The 13851-nt window shown below is 50.9% G+C and overlaps 4 protein-coding genes across 4 annotated transcripts; 2 read left to right on the forward strand and 2 right to left on the reverse strand.

The window, feature by feature from the left end:
• Positions 1 to 97: 97 nt before the first annotated feature.
• Positions 98 to 1668, reverse strand: PFICI_12913 (uncharacterized protein; the record flags this gene model as incomplete). The annotated part of the gene is made up of 7 exons (XM_007841494.1): positions 98 to 221; positions 272 to 490; positions 524 to 531; positions 671 to 952; positions 1040 to 1297; positions 1357 to 1478; positions 1572 to 1668. The coding sequence occupies 7 exons, from the start codon at positions 1666 to 1668 to the stop codon at positions 98 to 100; spliced, it is 1110 nt and encodes a 369-aa protein (XP_007839685.1).
• Positions 1669 to 5434: 3766 nt separating this feature from the next.
• Positions 5435 to 6583, forward strand: PFICI_12914 (uncharacterized protein; the record flags this gene model as incomplete). The annotated part of the gene is made up of 1 exon (XM_007841495.1): positions 5435 to 6583. The coding sequence occupies one exon, from the start codon at positions 5435 to 5437 to the stop codon at positions 6581 to 6583; it is 1149 nt and encodes a 382-aa protein (XP_007839686.1).
• Positions 6584 to 7976: 1393 nt separating this feature from the next.
• On the forward strand, positions 7977 to 9944 carry PFICI_12915 (uncharacterized protein; the record flags this gene model as incomplete). The annotated part of the gene is made up of 4 exons (XM_007841496.1): positions 7977 to 8213; positions 8303 to 8525; positions 8625 to 9820; positions 9873 to 9944. The coding sequence occupies 4 exons, from the start codon at positions 7977 to 7979 to the stop codon at positions 9942 to 9944; spliced, it is 1728 nt and encodes a 575-aa protein (XP_007839687.1).
• Positions 9945 to 10019: 75 nt separating this feature from the next.
• On the reverse strand, positions 10020 to 11870 carry PFICI_12916 (uncharacterized protein; the record flags this gene model as incomplete). Its single annotated transcript, XM_007841497.1, has 1 exon — positions 10020 to 11870. One exon carries the CDS (start codon positions 11868 to 11870, stop codon positions 10020 to 10022), a length of 1851 nt encoding a protein of 616 aa, XP_007839688.1.
• Positions 11871 to 13851: the final 1981 nt, after the last annotated feature.

The following is a 13851-nucleotide window of genomic DNA, read 5'->3' on the forward strand; positions in this document are numbered from 1 at the left end:
CCTCTTACTCTAGACATTCCGGTCTTAACACAGATAGATCGTGCTTTATCATCATCTCATCTCAACGCTTTTGGAGACTGCGATGCGCCTTCCCGCTTCAATCAACTTGGCCAACGCAATGACCCAGCGATGCGACTGAGCATCTTATCCGTTGCCATTCCTCGGAATCCTCTTCCCACGGCACGTATTTCTGGACAAGCTGGAGCATATTTTCAAATGCACTATACCCCCGATCAGAGAACAGCACCGACTTATTGACAAAGATACATACGATTTTCGTGCAGGTGAGCCTGCGAAACACGCAGAATGCATAAAGTTCGTCTTGGTGCTGTAGAGGAGGTTTCGATCGTCCCATTCGCCCTTGGGCTCACTCGCCTCGTAGTTTTTCAGATACTCCATACGATACACTTCAGCATTTAGTTGATGGCGTTCGGCGCGCCATGTACCGATTTCCATTTCATTGTGAGCATAGTAGACGGCGCAGTCGAATCTAATGTCCCACAAAAAGTGTCAGCTTCTTTACTTCACGATCTCGGCGCGAAAACTCTTCATGTCTTGACTGGTGAGTCGTGTGATTGCTGCTACTCACTGTCTCGAAGGAAAGGTGTTAGCTAATATCTTGGGCTGGCAAGTTTTGCAGAGAAGGAATGTAAATTGCATCGACACGCACCATCCACGGATCTCCCGTGTTTGCCTGGACGCCTACATTCCCATCCCAGAGGTCGCCATGGATCAAGGTAGGCTTGACTGATCTCCCCTCGGCTTCAAGAGCTCCGATCAAGCGAGGTATGAGATGGCTCTGCACCCTTTTGTGAACAATTTCCAATTCTGGCCAGATGCCGTTGGTCTCGGTATCTTGTCGGTAGGCTTCAGCGAGAAGTGTACCAAAGAATGATGTCCAGCTTTTGGTCGGCGCAACTGCTTGAAGTCTTGCCCCGTCATATGTTTGTAACTCAGATATCGAGAAAAATTAGCAGTGCCATTTTATTTGTATCCCTTTTTGAGAGAAAGAGAAAGATCACGTCCTTTGACAACTCACATGAAATCCAAAGCGGCCATTCGGAGCTTTGCTTTTCGCGTGCAATGCCGCGAGTCGAGCTCCCAATTTCACAGGATCGGGAAGTCCAGGAATGAAATCAATAAACTCGATCAAGAGAAAATATGCCGGGACATTTGCGTTCTTGAGCCGGCCACGAGCTATGGGCTTGGGTACTAGTTCTGGCTGCAATTGGTGTAACTCTGTCATGCCAACAAACTCACCCTCCAACTGATTTTTGCCCAGGTCGCCTGCAACATACTTTATGTAGCGGGCAATGTCAATTCGAGCCCTGGAACTTATGCATTCTGAGTACTGACTTTGAGAAAGTATGACACGGACTGTTTGCTTCCATCGAGAGCGTTGATCCTAGCAGTGAAGGACCAAGCGGATGCTAGTCCATAGGCCTGCGCCCTTGCTTGCGTCGTCCCTGGCGGTAGGGCTGATGGATGAGATGACAGATCAATCAGATAAAGTCTCCTGCCCAATAGTTCTTTTCTGCGCACCGACTAATCAGACTGGATGGATGACATACCTTCTAGGACAGCTTTGTCTAGCGGCAACTGTCCCCCATGGGACTTGCTCAGTGAAATAAGGCTCTGCTTCAGTTTAGTTTGATCTTGCAACGCCATCATGACTATCCAGCAAGGTCTATGCTGACAGCCAAATTGAGTTGCTCATACTGCAATGTGCGGTCAATTTATAAGATGCAATGGGCAGTTGGCTGAACCTCACACTGCTCAGGTAAGGGGGAAGAGGGGTTTTGGCGACCGGGTTTGGCTACACGTTCCAACTTGCACCCTTGCAGATCGCCGCGGAGCAAACATGCATGCATGCAGTTGCATGGCCAAGTAAGACCTAATATGGCACACAGAACTTACAGATCTACGTTGATCAAATATTTCCAGATATGACGGAGTGACCAATGAAGACCAGGCAATATCGTCGAGGCCAGACTTCACTGTCTTATCTATTTGAGCAAGTATAGGGCAATAAGGCCCTCGAGCTCAGACCTATTCAGACGACATCTGGCTTTGGCTATCTACCTACTGAACAGCTGATCGTGGAGTCAATTCTGCATTTATGCTTACACAAGGCTGTACTGAGACAAACTTGCAGAGCTTTTCACCATTGTATATATAACAGAAAAGTAACACGATGCGAGTGTTCCGATGAACCTGGGTTGCTCGAGGGCGACTTCTGAACGGAGAGACGAAATTTCCAAATGCAAGATAGCCTATTCTTGTCATACTTCAAGCGGTTGATGAGGGAAGCACTTGGTATCAATTGGTAAAACTACCTTTATATCAACCGAACAAGCATCCAATCACTCATGTAGCATGACTCGATCCATTCACATTATACCTGCGCCCATTTGATTCTTGGGGACTGGTCCATGCTGGATCAGGGAACCATGGCTTCAAAGTATGTCAATTATTGATTCTTTCTTACATAGAGTTTTGCAACGGTACTGGTGATTAACTCAGGCTCGTCTTCCACAGCTGCAATTAGCCAATCTCGTGAGGTGCATTCAGGCCAGTACATTGCCAATGACGCAAACAGCAATTGATCGAATCGACCTAGGTTTGTGTTGAATCATTTATATGATTTCAGGTTGCGTACATATTCCATTATTACTATTGTAAATCACGGCAAGGGAAAGCGTGTTGCATGTCTAGCAGAGTATACTTGGTCCCATTGGCCCTACTAGCAGTGTCTCAATTTGGCGGGCGGAAGCATATGAATGCAGGTGTCAGATCCGGCCCCCACGCTTTTGACTCTGGTTCGGCATGGCTAGCAACGGTTGTACAAGTGTGTTTTTGACTTCGGGACCTTGCGTTTGACGGTTTTTTGTGCATCCATAGTCTTTTATTCTGATGACGACAACAACTTTCGGCGAACCTAGTCCTTGACAATAAGCCTCGAGCCGTCGTCAGCTTGCATGGCAGTGACGAGTATCATCGGTATTCTTCCATCAGCTATCGATATTTCAAAGTAACAAAAAGCTCACGGAGATGGCTATGAATATTATCCTTCACCGACATGATCGGGGTCGCCTGAGGTGTAGTCTAGTGCTCCAGCCATCAACGGCAGATTGACATTTAGTATAATTTAGTGCGGACTATGGCTGCACTTTGATGTTTGCAGGAAATGTTGACTCGGAAGGGTGAGAATTTCTTCGAGTATTGATTCAGTGACATAATCTTCTCGGATTGGAGACGCCCGCGCGAGCCGCATAACAATCATTTCTTGCAATATATTGACGCGCATTTCTCGGAGGTTGCATATGTAGTTCTACGGGTACCTACCTAGGTACCTTTCTAGTTGCTCGGTCGTCTTTGGTAGAACGAGTCCAGTCTTCGTTGGACTGAAAATAAAATCAGGTGAAGTGACAGAGACGTACGGGTGATGTACGTAGTCCCCGTCTTACCACCATCGGTTGCTGGCAATGCTGTTTGCTCCAGTGTCTGTCTATAGACATGCCGAGGGAAATATAGTCGTCATCTCCAGTTTTATCTAAGACATGACCAGTTGAAAAGATTTGCAACTAGTGAATTTGATAGCGTTACAGTGAGGTTCCGCGTGGTGAGCAAAATATCGTGAATGAATCCAATCCGGGGCCCCGTCACGGCATGTCGATTATATAGCGCGCCCACGTGAGTGCTCCAAGAACCAGTCATACTTGATGACAATTACTTAACACCAACCTCGTAGCGCGGGGAAGGGGGGGAAATAAACGAATACCACATTGCGGCCAGCAGATGCCCAACTTTGCCACTAATTGATCATATGTAGATGACTTCATTCTATTCCCCCGTCGTCATCGAGACGGCTGGCTGGTTGGCTGGCTGGCTGAGCGGTACGGCCGAGCCAGGACGGACAAGATGACAGCCGGTTCTTATAGATACCAAGATATTGTCGCGGACATTATATTCCGCGCCGTGTGCAACGACAATGGTAGTTGCATCCACGTAACAGCAGTTTCTTTTTGCCCTTTTCCCTTGTTCAAAATACTTGCCTTCGAGTCAGGGTATCTCACGTGGCCTGCACTTGACTTTCAACCACCACCAACGTCCTGCAGTAGTCATTCGTGCATGCGGCTCCGCGCCTCGGTAATCAAGAAATTAAATTAAATCTGTATACCAACGGTAGAAACGCGGGGTTTCCTCTCTAGTACCGGCATATCTAGCGCCTGCTGATGCTACGTAGGTACCGACCGCAGTCCCACCTCAGAAAGAAGTTAAAACGATCTGAAAGCAAAAACGAGCAACGCCGCGTATGCGCGTCAAAAAGAAGGTTGTTTCTAAGAGACCCAATTATTCTTGCATGTGGGGGGATGTAACAAGCTGCAAGGTGGTAGTAGTGGTGGGTCGAAGGATTTCTCGGATGATCACCGTCCCCAATAGTAGAGATCCTTCTGGGGTAGAAGAACTGGCGCCGAAAGGTGAAGGGAATAACACAACTGTGCCGCTCCCTAGTAATTTGGAGAGCCATCGGCAGTGACAACTCATATTTTGTGCAGTCAGAATCTTCCATTCCAAAATGACCGAATCACCGGTCCCTGCAGTGATGATCATTGAATTCTCAAGGTAACTGACGTAGCGTCACACGACGCTTGAAGTTCAACTACGTGGCTCACCGCACTGGCTGCGTCCCCAGACATTGGTCGACGGACACACCACTAGAAAATAAAACCTTGGCTTGGCACACAAGTTCGCCGACGACAGAAAGAAAGACAGAAAGAACATTCTACTGCCTTTGCCCCGGCCTTTCTTTTTACAAAATTGGAGAAAATGGTGCAAATCAGTTGACCAGTCCTGGGTTCCGGATACATCCAATAACCGTTGCCGCGATATGGGGGGTCCTCGGGGACTATTGCCGAGCGGTCCTATCGCACGACAGCAACGCATTCCACAACGTCAGGTTTCTCTTACCCAAATGTAAGGCTTAGCCATACGGGACCGGCCTTTTTCTTGTCAATAACATCATCGTACGGCCGACGGGCAGTGCCTCAGTAAGACGAGGCTGGACCTAAAAAATTCAAGTCATCTCTGCGTCTTTACATTGGTCTAGAGGGGAAGAAAAAAAAAGAACTCAGTCCCATCAAGGAAGGCCCATCAGGGATCCATCGTTGGTCTGTCTAATAGCCCGAGATGTGGTTTGTCAGTCATGCTGATGATCATGCCGGAAGACGGTCTCTCTTGTCTGGCTGCCTGATGACCCGGATCTGATGGCGGACCTTTGTTTCAATCATGACCGCGTGCTTGGCTTCGTGCTGCGATCTTGCATCATATAAGCATCATGTCGTCTGTCGTTTGTCGAACCTATCTTGGTCGTGCTAACCACTATGAGAGGAATATCCTTCTAAAATAGCAAACTCCAGAAAAAACTTTCAACATGCTTCTAAACAGTGCCTTTAGGGCAGCACTACTGCTTGCCTCTTCCCTTCCTTCTGCTTTCGGCATGGCTATACCATACAATATCGCAGGTCTCAAGTCACGGGCATTGTCGACATCCCCCGCCAGTGTTCAGACATTTGAGTCTACAAACAATGCATATCCCCGTGTGACAGCACTCTCTGACGGGACATTGCTGCTTGGATATGCCCACAATGATGGCACGACCCGAGCACTAGACATACTACAGTCCACGGACGGGGGTGCTTCTTTCAAGCCTTATGGATCCGTTGCATCACGAACAGACAATGCCGACCTGGACAACATCTTTCTTCTAGAAGTTGGCTCGACATCGCCGCCTACGGTGCTGGCGGCTTACAGGAACCATGACAAGGACAGCTCTGGAGTATACACCTACTTTCGCATCACCGTGTCCAAGAGTACCGACGGTGGCAAGACTTGGGCTTTTGCCGGCCAAGCCACCGAGTTCACTGCCGCCAGCACGGGCGGTTGGGGCGTCTGGGAGCCCTTTATGCGGATAGGCAGCGATGGCAAGGTCCAGCTGGACTTTAGCAAGGAGCTGGCTGCCAACAACCAGCAGACCTACCGCACCCTCTCTTCGAACCAGGGATCTTCCTGGTCCTCGCCGGTCAATCTCTTGACCCACGCCTCGAATGTCAACCTGCGCGATGGCATGGTGGGCATCGCCAAGGTGACCGATCAGCAGGATGGCCGCGCCGCCCTTGTCATTGTCTTTGAGACCACGACGCGCGGGGATGGTATTTTCAACATTGCCTATGCCGTGTCCTACGACGACGGCGCCAGCTACTCGTCGGCAGGCGTTGTCTATATGCCATCAGGCACCAGACAAGCCGGCGCACCACAGATTGCCAACAAGGGCACCAATGGCGTGGCTGTGGTTTTCATGACTGACGAAGGTCTGAGCGATCAAAACTGGCCTACCGTTGCTCAGATCAAGACGGTGACGAGCGACGAGCTGAGAGGTGGCAAGCTGACTTGGTCCAGCCCACAACTTGTCAGCAGCGGAAGCACCTATAGCCACTGGCCCGGTGTGCTGAGCTTCAGCGGGAAGATCCTTTCTGTTTATGACCAAGGAGGAGCCATTGTCGCCAAGTACTTGAGTTACTAGGTTGTTTTTGCAAAGTTTATACTATAGGATCTGCTTAGCGTTTTCAGGTCAACGGGCCGAATTGGGCAACCGGGCTCTCAGCTTATACACACGGGCTGAATTCGGTATAGCCAGGAGTTTTCTTATTTCTTTTTGGAGATCGTACATACGCGTGGTGCTTTAAATGATATCCCCTCGTTACCGCTGTCAACAACCCTGATTATAGAGCTCGTGAACATGGATGTGGCAATTTGGAGATGTGATGTGACCCAGGTTTTGGGAATAAACAACGCCACTAGAACGCCATTGACCCCGTCACCCCGGATAGAGGGAGCGCCGAATAGCGGCTCGGGCCGCCACACCACTTATGGCCGCCTCCTACGTACCTCACATATGTCTGCATATTTCAGAGTGCTCAGACAATAAGGACTTGCGACTATATCCATCGTTTACGCCTGTCTGGATTTCACGAATATTCAAGCACTCTCAGTAATGGGTCATTTGACAAGGCCATTCTCCAATGGAGTGGTGTTTTACGGTCATGGTGAAGTCGTGTGCGACCATACCCCCATACAAAAGTGACGCCGAGGGGTCCCGACACCCTGTGTCACCCGCTATCTTTAGTAAATTTCTGAATAAATACTGGAAATGTCTGACATTTGTACGCCTCTGACGAAATGGGGGATAAACTGTTGGAGAAAATCCAAGACATCCATACTCCTCAGACAACGTTACATCCTTGTTCCCTCCTCCCCCCATACTACCTACCTGCTCGCAAGAGTCGCATTTGGCACCAATTCAGAAGATGAATTGTAGGCACTGCGAAAATATCGCAAAACAACCCCCATGTCTGGTTTGTTATTTCATTTGTTCTGCGTCATTCCCTGGCCTATGTCGTGCTACCAGACGCCAGGTATCCATCCGCTTAACGGGCATTCATTTTCTCCGCTGATAACCTGCCCAGAAGCCTTTTGCCAAGAACAATTCAATTTGGAGAAATTCCATACGAGCTTCTATGAAAAGCAGTACCTGACCCATTTCCACCTTTTGGCTTTTTGCGATTGCTGCATTTAAGAAGTCCCGAGGGGTTGGAGGCATGGCGACCTGCCTGTTTGGGCCTCTAGTGGCCTGCATCCCCAATTAAAATATCCCAGTCTCGGTAGCCTGCTGCAACTCCAGTGGTGATGTCGACAAGATCGGATGGAAGATACCTACCATATCCGGTCTGGTTCTTTGACGTGATTTGATTATCTTCTGTGAATCAGGCTAATATAGGCGGAGCATCACTGCTTCCACTGCTTCAAACATGTTTATACTTAAAAAGGCTTGTTTGCACTTGGCTTTACTTGGCGGGATTGTTCTTTGCATCTCCTAGGCTTTTTCCCGGTGGCATTAGAAGACATCAAGACACACCATGTATCTCTCGGCATTCCTCTCTTTGGCGCTGGCTGCTGCTGGCAGCGTCGCCCTGCCGGCAACCTCTAGCACCTTTACCAAGACCAAGGTCTTTGAGAAGCCAGCCAATGTGCCGAGCAGGTGGGCCAAGCAGGATAATGTCGTTGCGGGACTGAACAAGGGCAACACGACTCTGGAACTGCGCATCCAGCTCACATCTCAGAACATGGACAAGTTTCACGATGTGGCGCTCAACGTACGTGAAATCGCGAGTCGCCCAGGGCTCCCATGGGGGACTGTAAGACGGGACTTCATAGAGTAGACCCATTGACATTTGCCATGCAGATTGCCACTCCCGGTCATGAACTGTACGGAAAGCATCTTTCTCAGGCTGAGATTGACGAGATGATTGCTCCCAAAGATGAATCGAAATCGCTTGTCTTGGATTGGCTCTCCCAATCAGGGCTCGCCGACAAGTCTTCAGTTTCGTCCCGCGGTAACGCCGTTATTGTAAAGGCGAGCATCTCTGAGATTGAGCAATTGCTAGGAGCAGACTACAACTCATATAGTGAGTACTATCTCGACTTTTTCCTTGTCATGAACCGCGGGCGTTTTGAGGATTTCAATCATGCCCGAGGGCAGAGGGCACCGCGCTGACAGCACACAGCCAATAGCGAGACTGGAGAACAGATTGTTAGAACACTCGAGTACAGTCTTCCAGAGAGTCTCGATGGTCATGTCAAGCTGGTTCAGCCGACCAACTTCTTTGGCTTCAGGTCCTTCCTCAGCACCGACGAGGTTGAGCCCGAGGCGACAGCCATTACGCCCGCAGTCTTGTCCACGCTGTACAACTTTGCATCCAGCACGGACACGCAGAGCAACGGACGCATGGGAATTGCCGGGTTCCTGGAGCAGTGGCCGAGCAAGTCTGACCTGCAGACGTTCTTGAACAGACTGGCCATCTTTGACAACACTGACGAGACGTACACTTGTGCGCTGATCAACGGCGGCACCTGCCCGGCGAGCCCTGGATCTTCGGTGGGTGTAGAGGCCAACCTGGATGTGCAGTACGCTCGCGCCATCACAAAGGACATTCCCAACGTCTTTTACTCCACCGGCGGTCGCCCGCCGCACGAGGGAGGCGGCACCAACACCAACGAGCCCTACCTCGAGTTCCTCGAGTACCTGCAGGGCCTCGACGACGCGGACCTGCCCAACACCGTCTCCATCTCGTACGGCGATGACGAGAGCACCGTCCCGCTGAGCTACGCCGACACCGTCTGCGACCTGTTTTCGCAGATTGGCGCTCGCGGTGTCTCCATCACTGCTTCCTCGGGTGACTCTTCCGTCGGTACCACGTGCAAGACTGCTGATGGATCAGTCGGCTTCACTACCGCATTCCCCGCCGCCTGCCCCTGGATCACCTCGGTCGGTGGCACGTCGGGCACACCCGAGCAGGCATGGACATCTGGAGGCGCTGGCTTTAGCGAAATCTTTGGCCAGCCCTCTTACCAGTCCGCGGCCGTCGAGGCGTGGCTTTCCTCCAACGACGACAACGTTGACAAGTACTTCAACGCCTCGGGCCGCGCATACCCCGACGTCGCGGCTCAGGCTACTGCCGTTCGGATTGTGGTATCTGGATCCACCACTTCGGTTTCGGGCACGAGCTGCTCTTCGCCCATCTTTGCAAGCATCATCCAGCTCATCAACTCTGCTCGTCTGGCAGATGGCAAGGCGGCTTTGGGCTTCCTGAACCCCTGGCTCTACAGCAACGCTTCTTCTGCATTCAATGACATTGCCAGCGGATCGACAACCGGTTGCCGAGGAGTCATCACGGGCGGCGCTGGGTTCTCTGCTGCATCTGTAAGTTATACACTCCATATACTACAATGCAATATGCTAACAATCACATTAGGGCTGGGATCCAGCTACCGGCTGGGGAACTCCAAACTTTGCCAAGCTCAAGGCCATCTCGGATTCTACATAGGGAGGAGATGATACCTCATATATCGAGTTGAACTATATCAAAGTAGAAAGAAAATGTCCATAGTGTTCAAATATTTTAAATAAGCTCATTTTCCCAACGTCTTTGTTTTGCCCCCTCAATAATGAGCACAGCCGCCTTTTCCGCAATACCGTACGTCGTGGCCTGCGTGTGCGCCGGCACCAGCAAAGGCATGATGCTGGCATCGACAACACGCAGGTTCCGCGTCCCGTAGACGCGCAACTCCGGGTCCACCACACCGCCTTGGTCGCGCGGCAGCATGGCGCACGTCGAGGCGAGGTGGAAAAAGGAAATGGCCGTCTCTTGGGCAAAGCCGCGCCAGCTCTCGTCGCTGCCACCGACCGCGGGGCCGGGCTCGTACTCGCCCGCGAGGACGCTCTTGAGCGGCTCCGTCTGGGCGACTTTGCGGGCAAACTTGCCCAGCTCCACCAAGACTTGAATGTCGTGCTCGTGGGTCAAGTGATTGGGGTCAATGGCGGGGTGGATACTGATGTTGGACGAAGTGATGTGAACGCTCCCGCGGTTAAGGTTATGCATCAGCGCCGTCACCATTGTTACGTAATTGCTGCCATAATCTAGGCTGGTTGGTATTGGATAGCTTTTCGCTCCCAGATACTCATCGACGAAAACCATTTCCACCTTTGCGACATTGTCGTTGGCAAGGAGCTCTAGCTTTTTCTGGTCGAGTATGTTGGATGATTGGCCAATCTCGTCTTGCGCAAGTCGAAGCAAGGCAGAATCAGAATCATTGCCAAATGCTTGCTTGTAGTTCAAAAGCGATACGGCATCCAAAAGCTCATCATAAATGGTGAATTCTTGGTTCTTCCATAGTGCAAGCTGTTCGGCTGCAAATGTCGTGTTGAATTTGAGCTTGTCGGATGAAGTCAATCCATCCTTTAGTTTGAAAACGTAGGGGATCGCGACATGATCTTGCAGGTTCTCACCGACACCAGGTAGGTCAATCACCTGTTCAATACCGGCGGAGTCGAGGACTTCTTTCCCACCGATACCCGAGAGTTCGAGCAATCCCGGGCTCTGTAATGTCCCAGCAGAAAGAATGACTTCCTCGGTCGCCGGAATGATTGTCCCGTCTTCAAGTACCACACCAGCTGCGTTTACGCAATTGTCGCTAGACTTTTCCAGATTGATACGCGCCACGCGAGTATCCAGCAACACCTCGAGATTGCTCCCGGCCAGCGGCAGATATGCGTTCGCGCTGTAGGACCTTGCCCAGGTTTTGGCATCTACACTGCCCGGTTGAAAAGAGACTCCGCAAGGATATCCGCCCAAGGAGTCAATGTTTCGCTGTATGCCGAGATTCTCTAGCGAATCCCGCCACATGAATCTATGTTGTGGCATATAGCGGCCGATAGTGGTGTGAATGGGGCCCTCGTCGCCTCGTACCTCGGACCCGGCTTCGGTCAAGTTGTTGTTTGTGAAGTCCTCGCTTTTCGTCATGTACTGGCTCATGGATTCCCAATTCCATCCATCGTTGCCAAGCTCCTCCCATGCATCATAATCGGCAGAGCTTGCTCGATTCCACAGCATGTAATTAAGCGCAGAAGTCCCGCCCAGAACGCGACCTCTAGGAAGAGGCAACACTCGGTCATTCATTGACTTCTGCGGGAGGGTGGTCATATTCCAATCATAGGGGCCACCGATTGTAGAGCCATGCAAACCGGGGATGTTGATCTTGGGCTCGTCGAGAGCCGAGTGTCCGGCTTCAATGAGGAGGATACTCTTGTCGGGCAAGCCAAGACTCAGCCTCGAGGCCAATGTAGCTCCGGCTGTGCCACCACCGACAATCACATAATCGTAGGCATCGCGCTGTCCATGGGACGTAGAAGTAGTAGCCAAGGCCAGCCCGGAAAACATGGCGGCGAAAGATTTCTGCGTCAAAGTATACATGGTTCGTGCAGCAACTGTTTGTAGATGTCAATCACTCACCAAACCATGTTGGCGAGATGTCGACACTTTTTATACTCTCACTTTGTATATTGAGTTTTGGCCGTCTTTGCGGCTGGGAATCCATCACATGCCTTCGCGCCCAGCTCGAAAGCGGAGAAACCGTTATACAACCCAATGGCATTCAACAATCATGCCCAATTCTGAGAGGCTAGCAGATCAATCAAAGTCTCTTTGGCTTAAGCTTTGCCAGGAAGCCAGACGGGGAAAACGGTGATCCCGGGCCGATGGGGGCTGGGTGTCATTAATTCGCCAGCGTTGCATAGGTCAGCATGCCGACTTGAAGAGCAAAAATCAATATTCCAGCTGTGTAACGTTGCCCACTGCACACCAGGCATATGTATTGCCACGTCTTTGTCGTACAGAGTAGGGCTTCTTCTGAGGCACCTCGACTTGGAATGCATGTAAAATCTAGACCTTGGAGTTGTCGGAATTACCCAGGTAAGGCATATTCCGAATAGAGTTCAAACCCCGCGCTCCTCCCCTCCAGATGTACTGCAAACCCAATGCTCAAGCGGGCGTATGCAAGACTCTTTCCCAATTGCACTCCATGCTCACACATGTCAGCGTAGAATCTTGAGAATAACAGTGCAGAATGCGACTATCCGGTGGCGTCCAATGAGACGGACAAGAGGAGGCGGCGACGAAATGAAGCAGGGAGCGTCGGCCGAAACAAAGACGACAGATACGGCATTAAAGCGATGGTATCGTGTACCCTGGTCCGGATCGCGCGCGCACGTCTATCGCCTACTGTCGCATGTCGCCATTCGGGGCCGGATTCGTAGTGATGCTACCGAAAGCCATCGCACCAGCTTACGTGTAGCGCCTAACCTGGTTCTCTGAACATTTTTCTCATATCAATATCACCGGGACGTAATTACCTACAAGTTCGATTCGCCTCGCCGAAGCTTTTGTCTGCTGCGCGTACACAGAGCCGCCCGCGTCGTTGAGCTAGCGTGTGTCATATTCACCTCGTCGTTACATATAATATATAATGCGCGAGGCGCGGAATTTCATGTGTATTACTGCCATATACCTGCCTAGCCATAATAGCATTTTTGCGGACTAGTACCGACGCGACTGAAGCGACCAATATATATCACCTCCTACGGCGTAATGGCGAAGCGCATTGTATCTAGCTATCGAGGCCTGGGCTTGACCGACGCGCCTGGGCTAACACCCCAACCCCGTCTCCCTCACCTGGTCAATGTTTCGTGGTCTCGCGTCTAGACAATATAGTATGGCCAAGCGCGTAATCAACCCACGGAACATTCGGTAAGCACTCTGGCATCCGTGCCGGACGCTGGTGACGTTGCGTACTGCCTATCGACGACGGCCCCTCTATCGCTATCCGCTCTTGTTGGTGGCATCAATTCGGATACAGGCTCCTTATGACTGCTGGCCTCGCCTTACCCGGAGCAAAGGTGGAGGGAACAAAATTCGCGCAATAGAGTATTATTCCATCTCGACCTACCGACAAATGCTGGAGACCACCGCACACCTCGCTGGCCGCTAAAGTCCGCCATCCAGGATAGATAAAACCCCTGCCGGCGGCTAGGGTATTGGAATCGCACAATTCCATACCAGCATACCATCACCCGCGGCGCCTGGCCTTGGCCATATACACTTGCAATCCGTGCAGGTATTATAACTACGCCAACATCTGTACGGATATAGCGCGTGCAGGCAACTAAGATCTTGACAATAGATATTGACTATGCTCATCGTCCATCTTCATTATGACAAGCGGGCGAACGTTATGAAGCTATGGCGCCGTGGCCATACGCGTCCATCGGTTTGTGCCTTACTCTGTATCCGAATGCTCCTACGTTAATTCAACCCCAAAGAAAAAGCAATCTTTACATGCGTCGGCACTTATTTGTAGTATAAAACCCCTTGCTAAAACCCATTGCTCGCTAATTAG

The sequence above is a fragment of the Pestalotiopsis fici genome, assembly GCF_000516985.1.
Source record: "Pestalotiopsis fici W106-1 unplaced genomic scaffold PFICI_Scf_10, whole genome shotgun sequence".
In the NCBI taxonomy this organism is placed as follows: Eukaryota; Fungi; Ascomycota; class Sordariomycetes; order Amphisphaeriales; family Sporocadaceae; genus Pestalotiopsis; species Pestalotiopsis fici.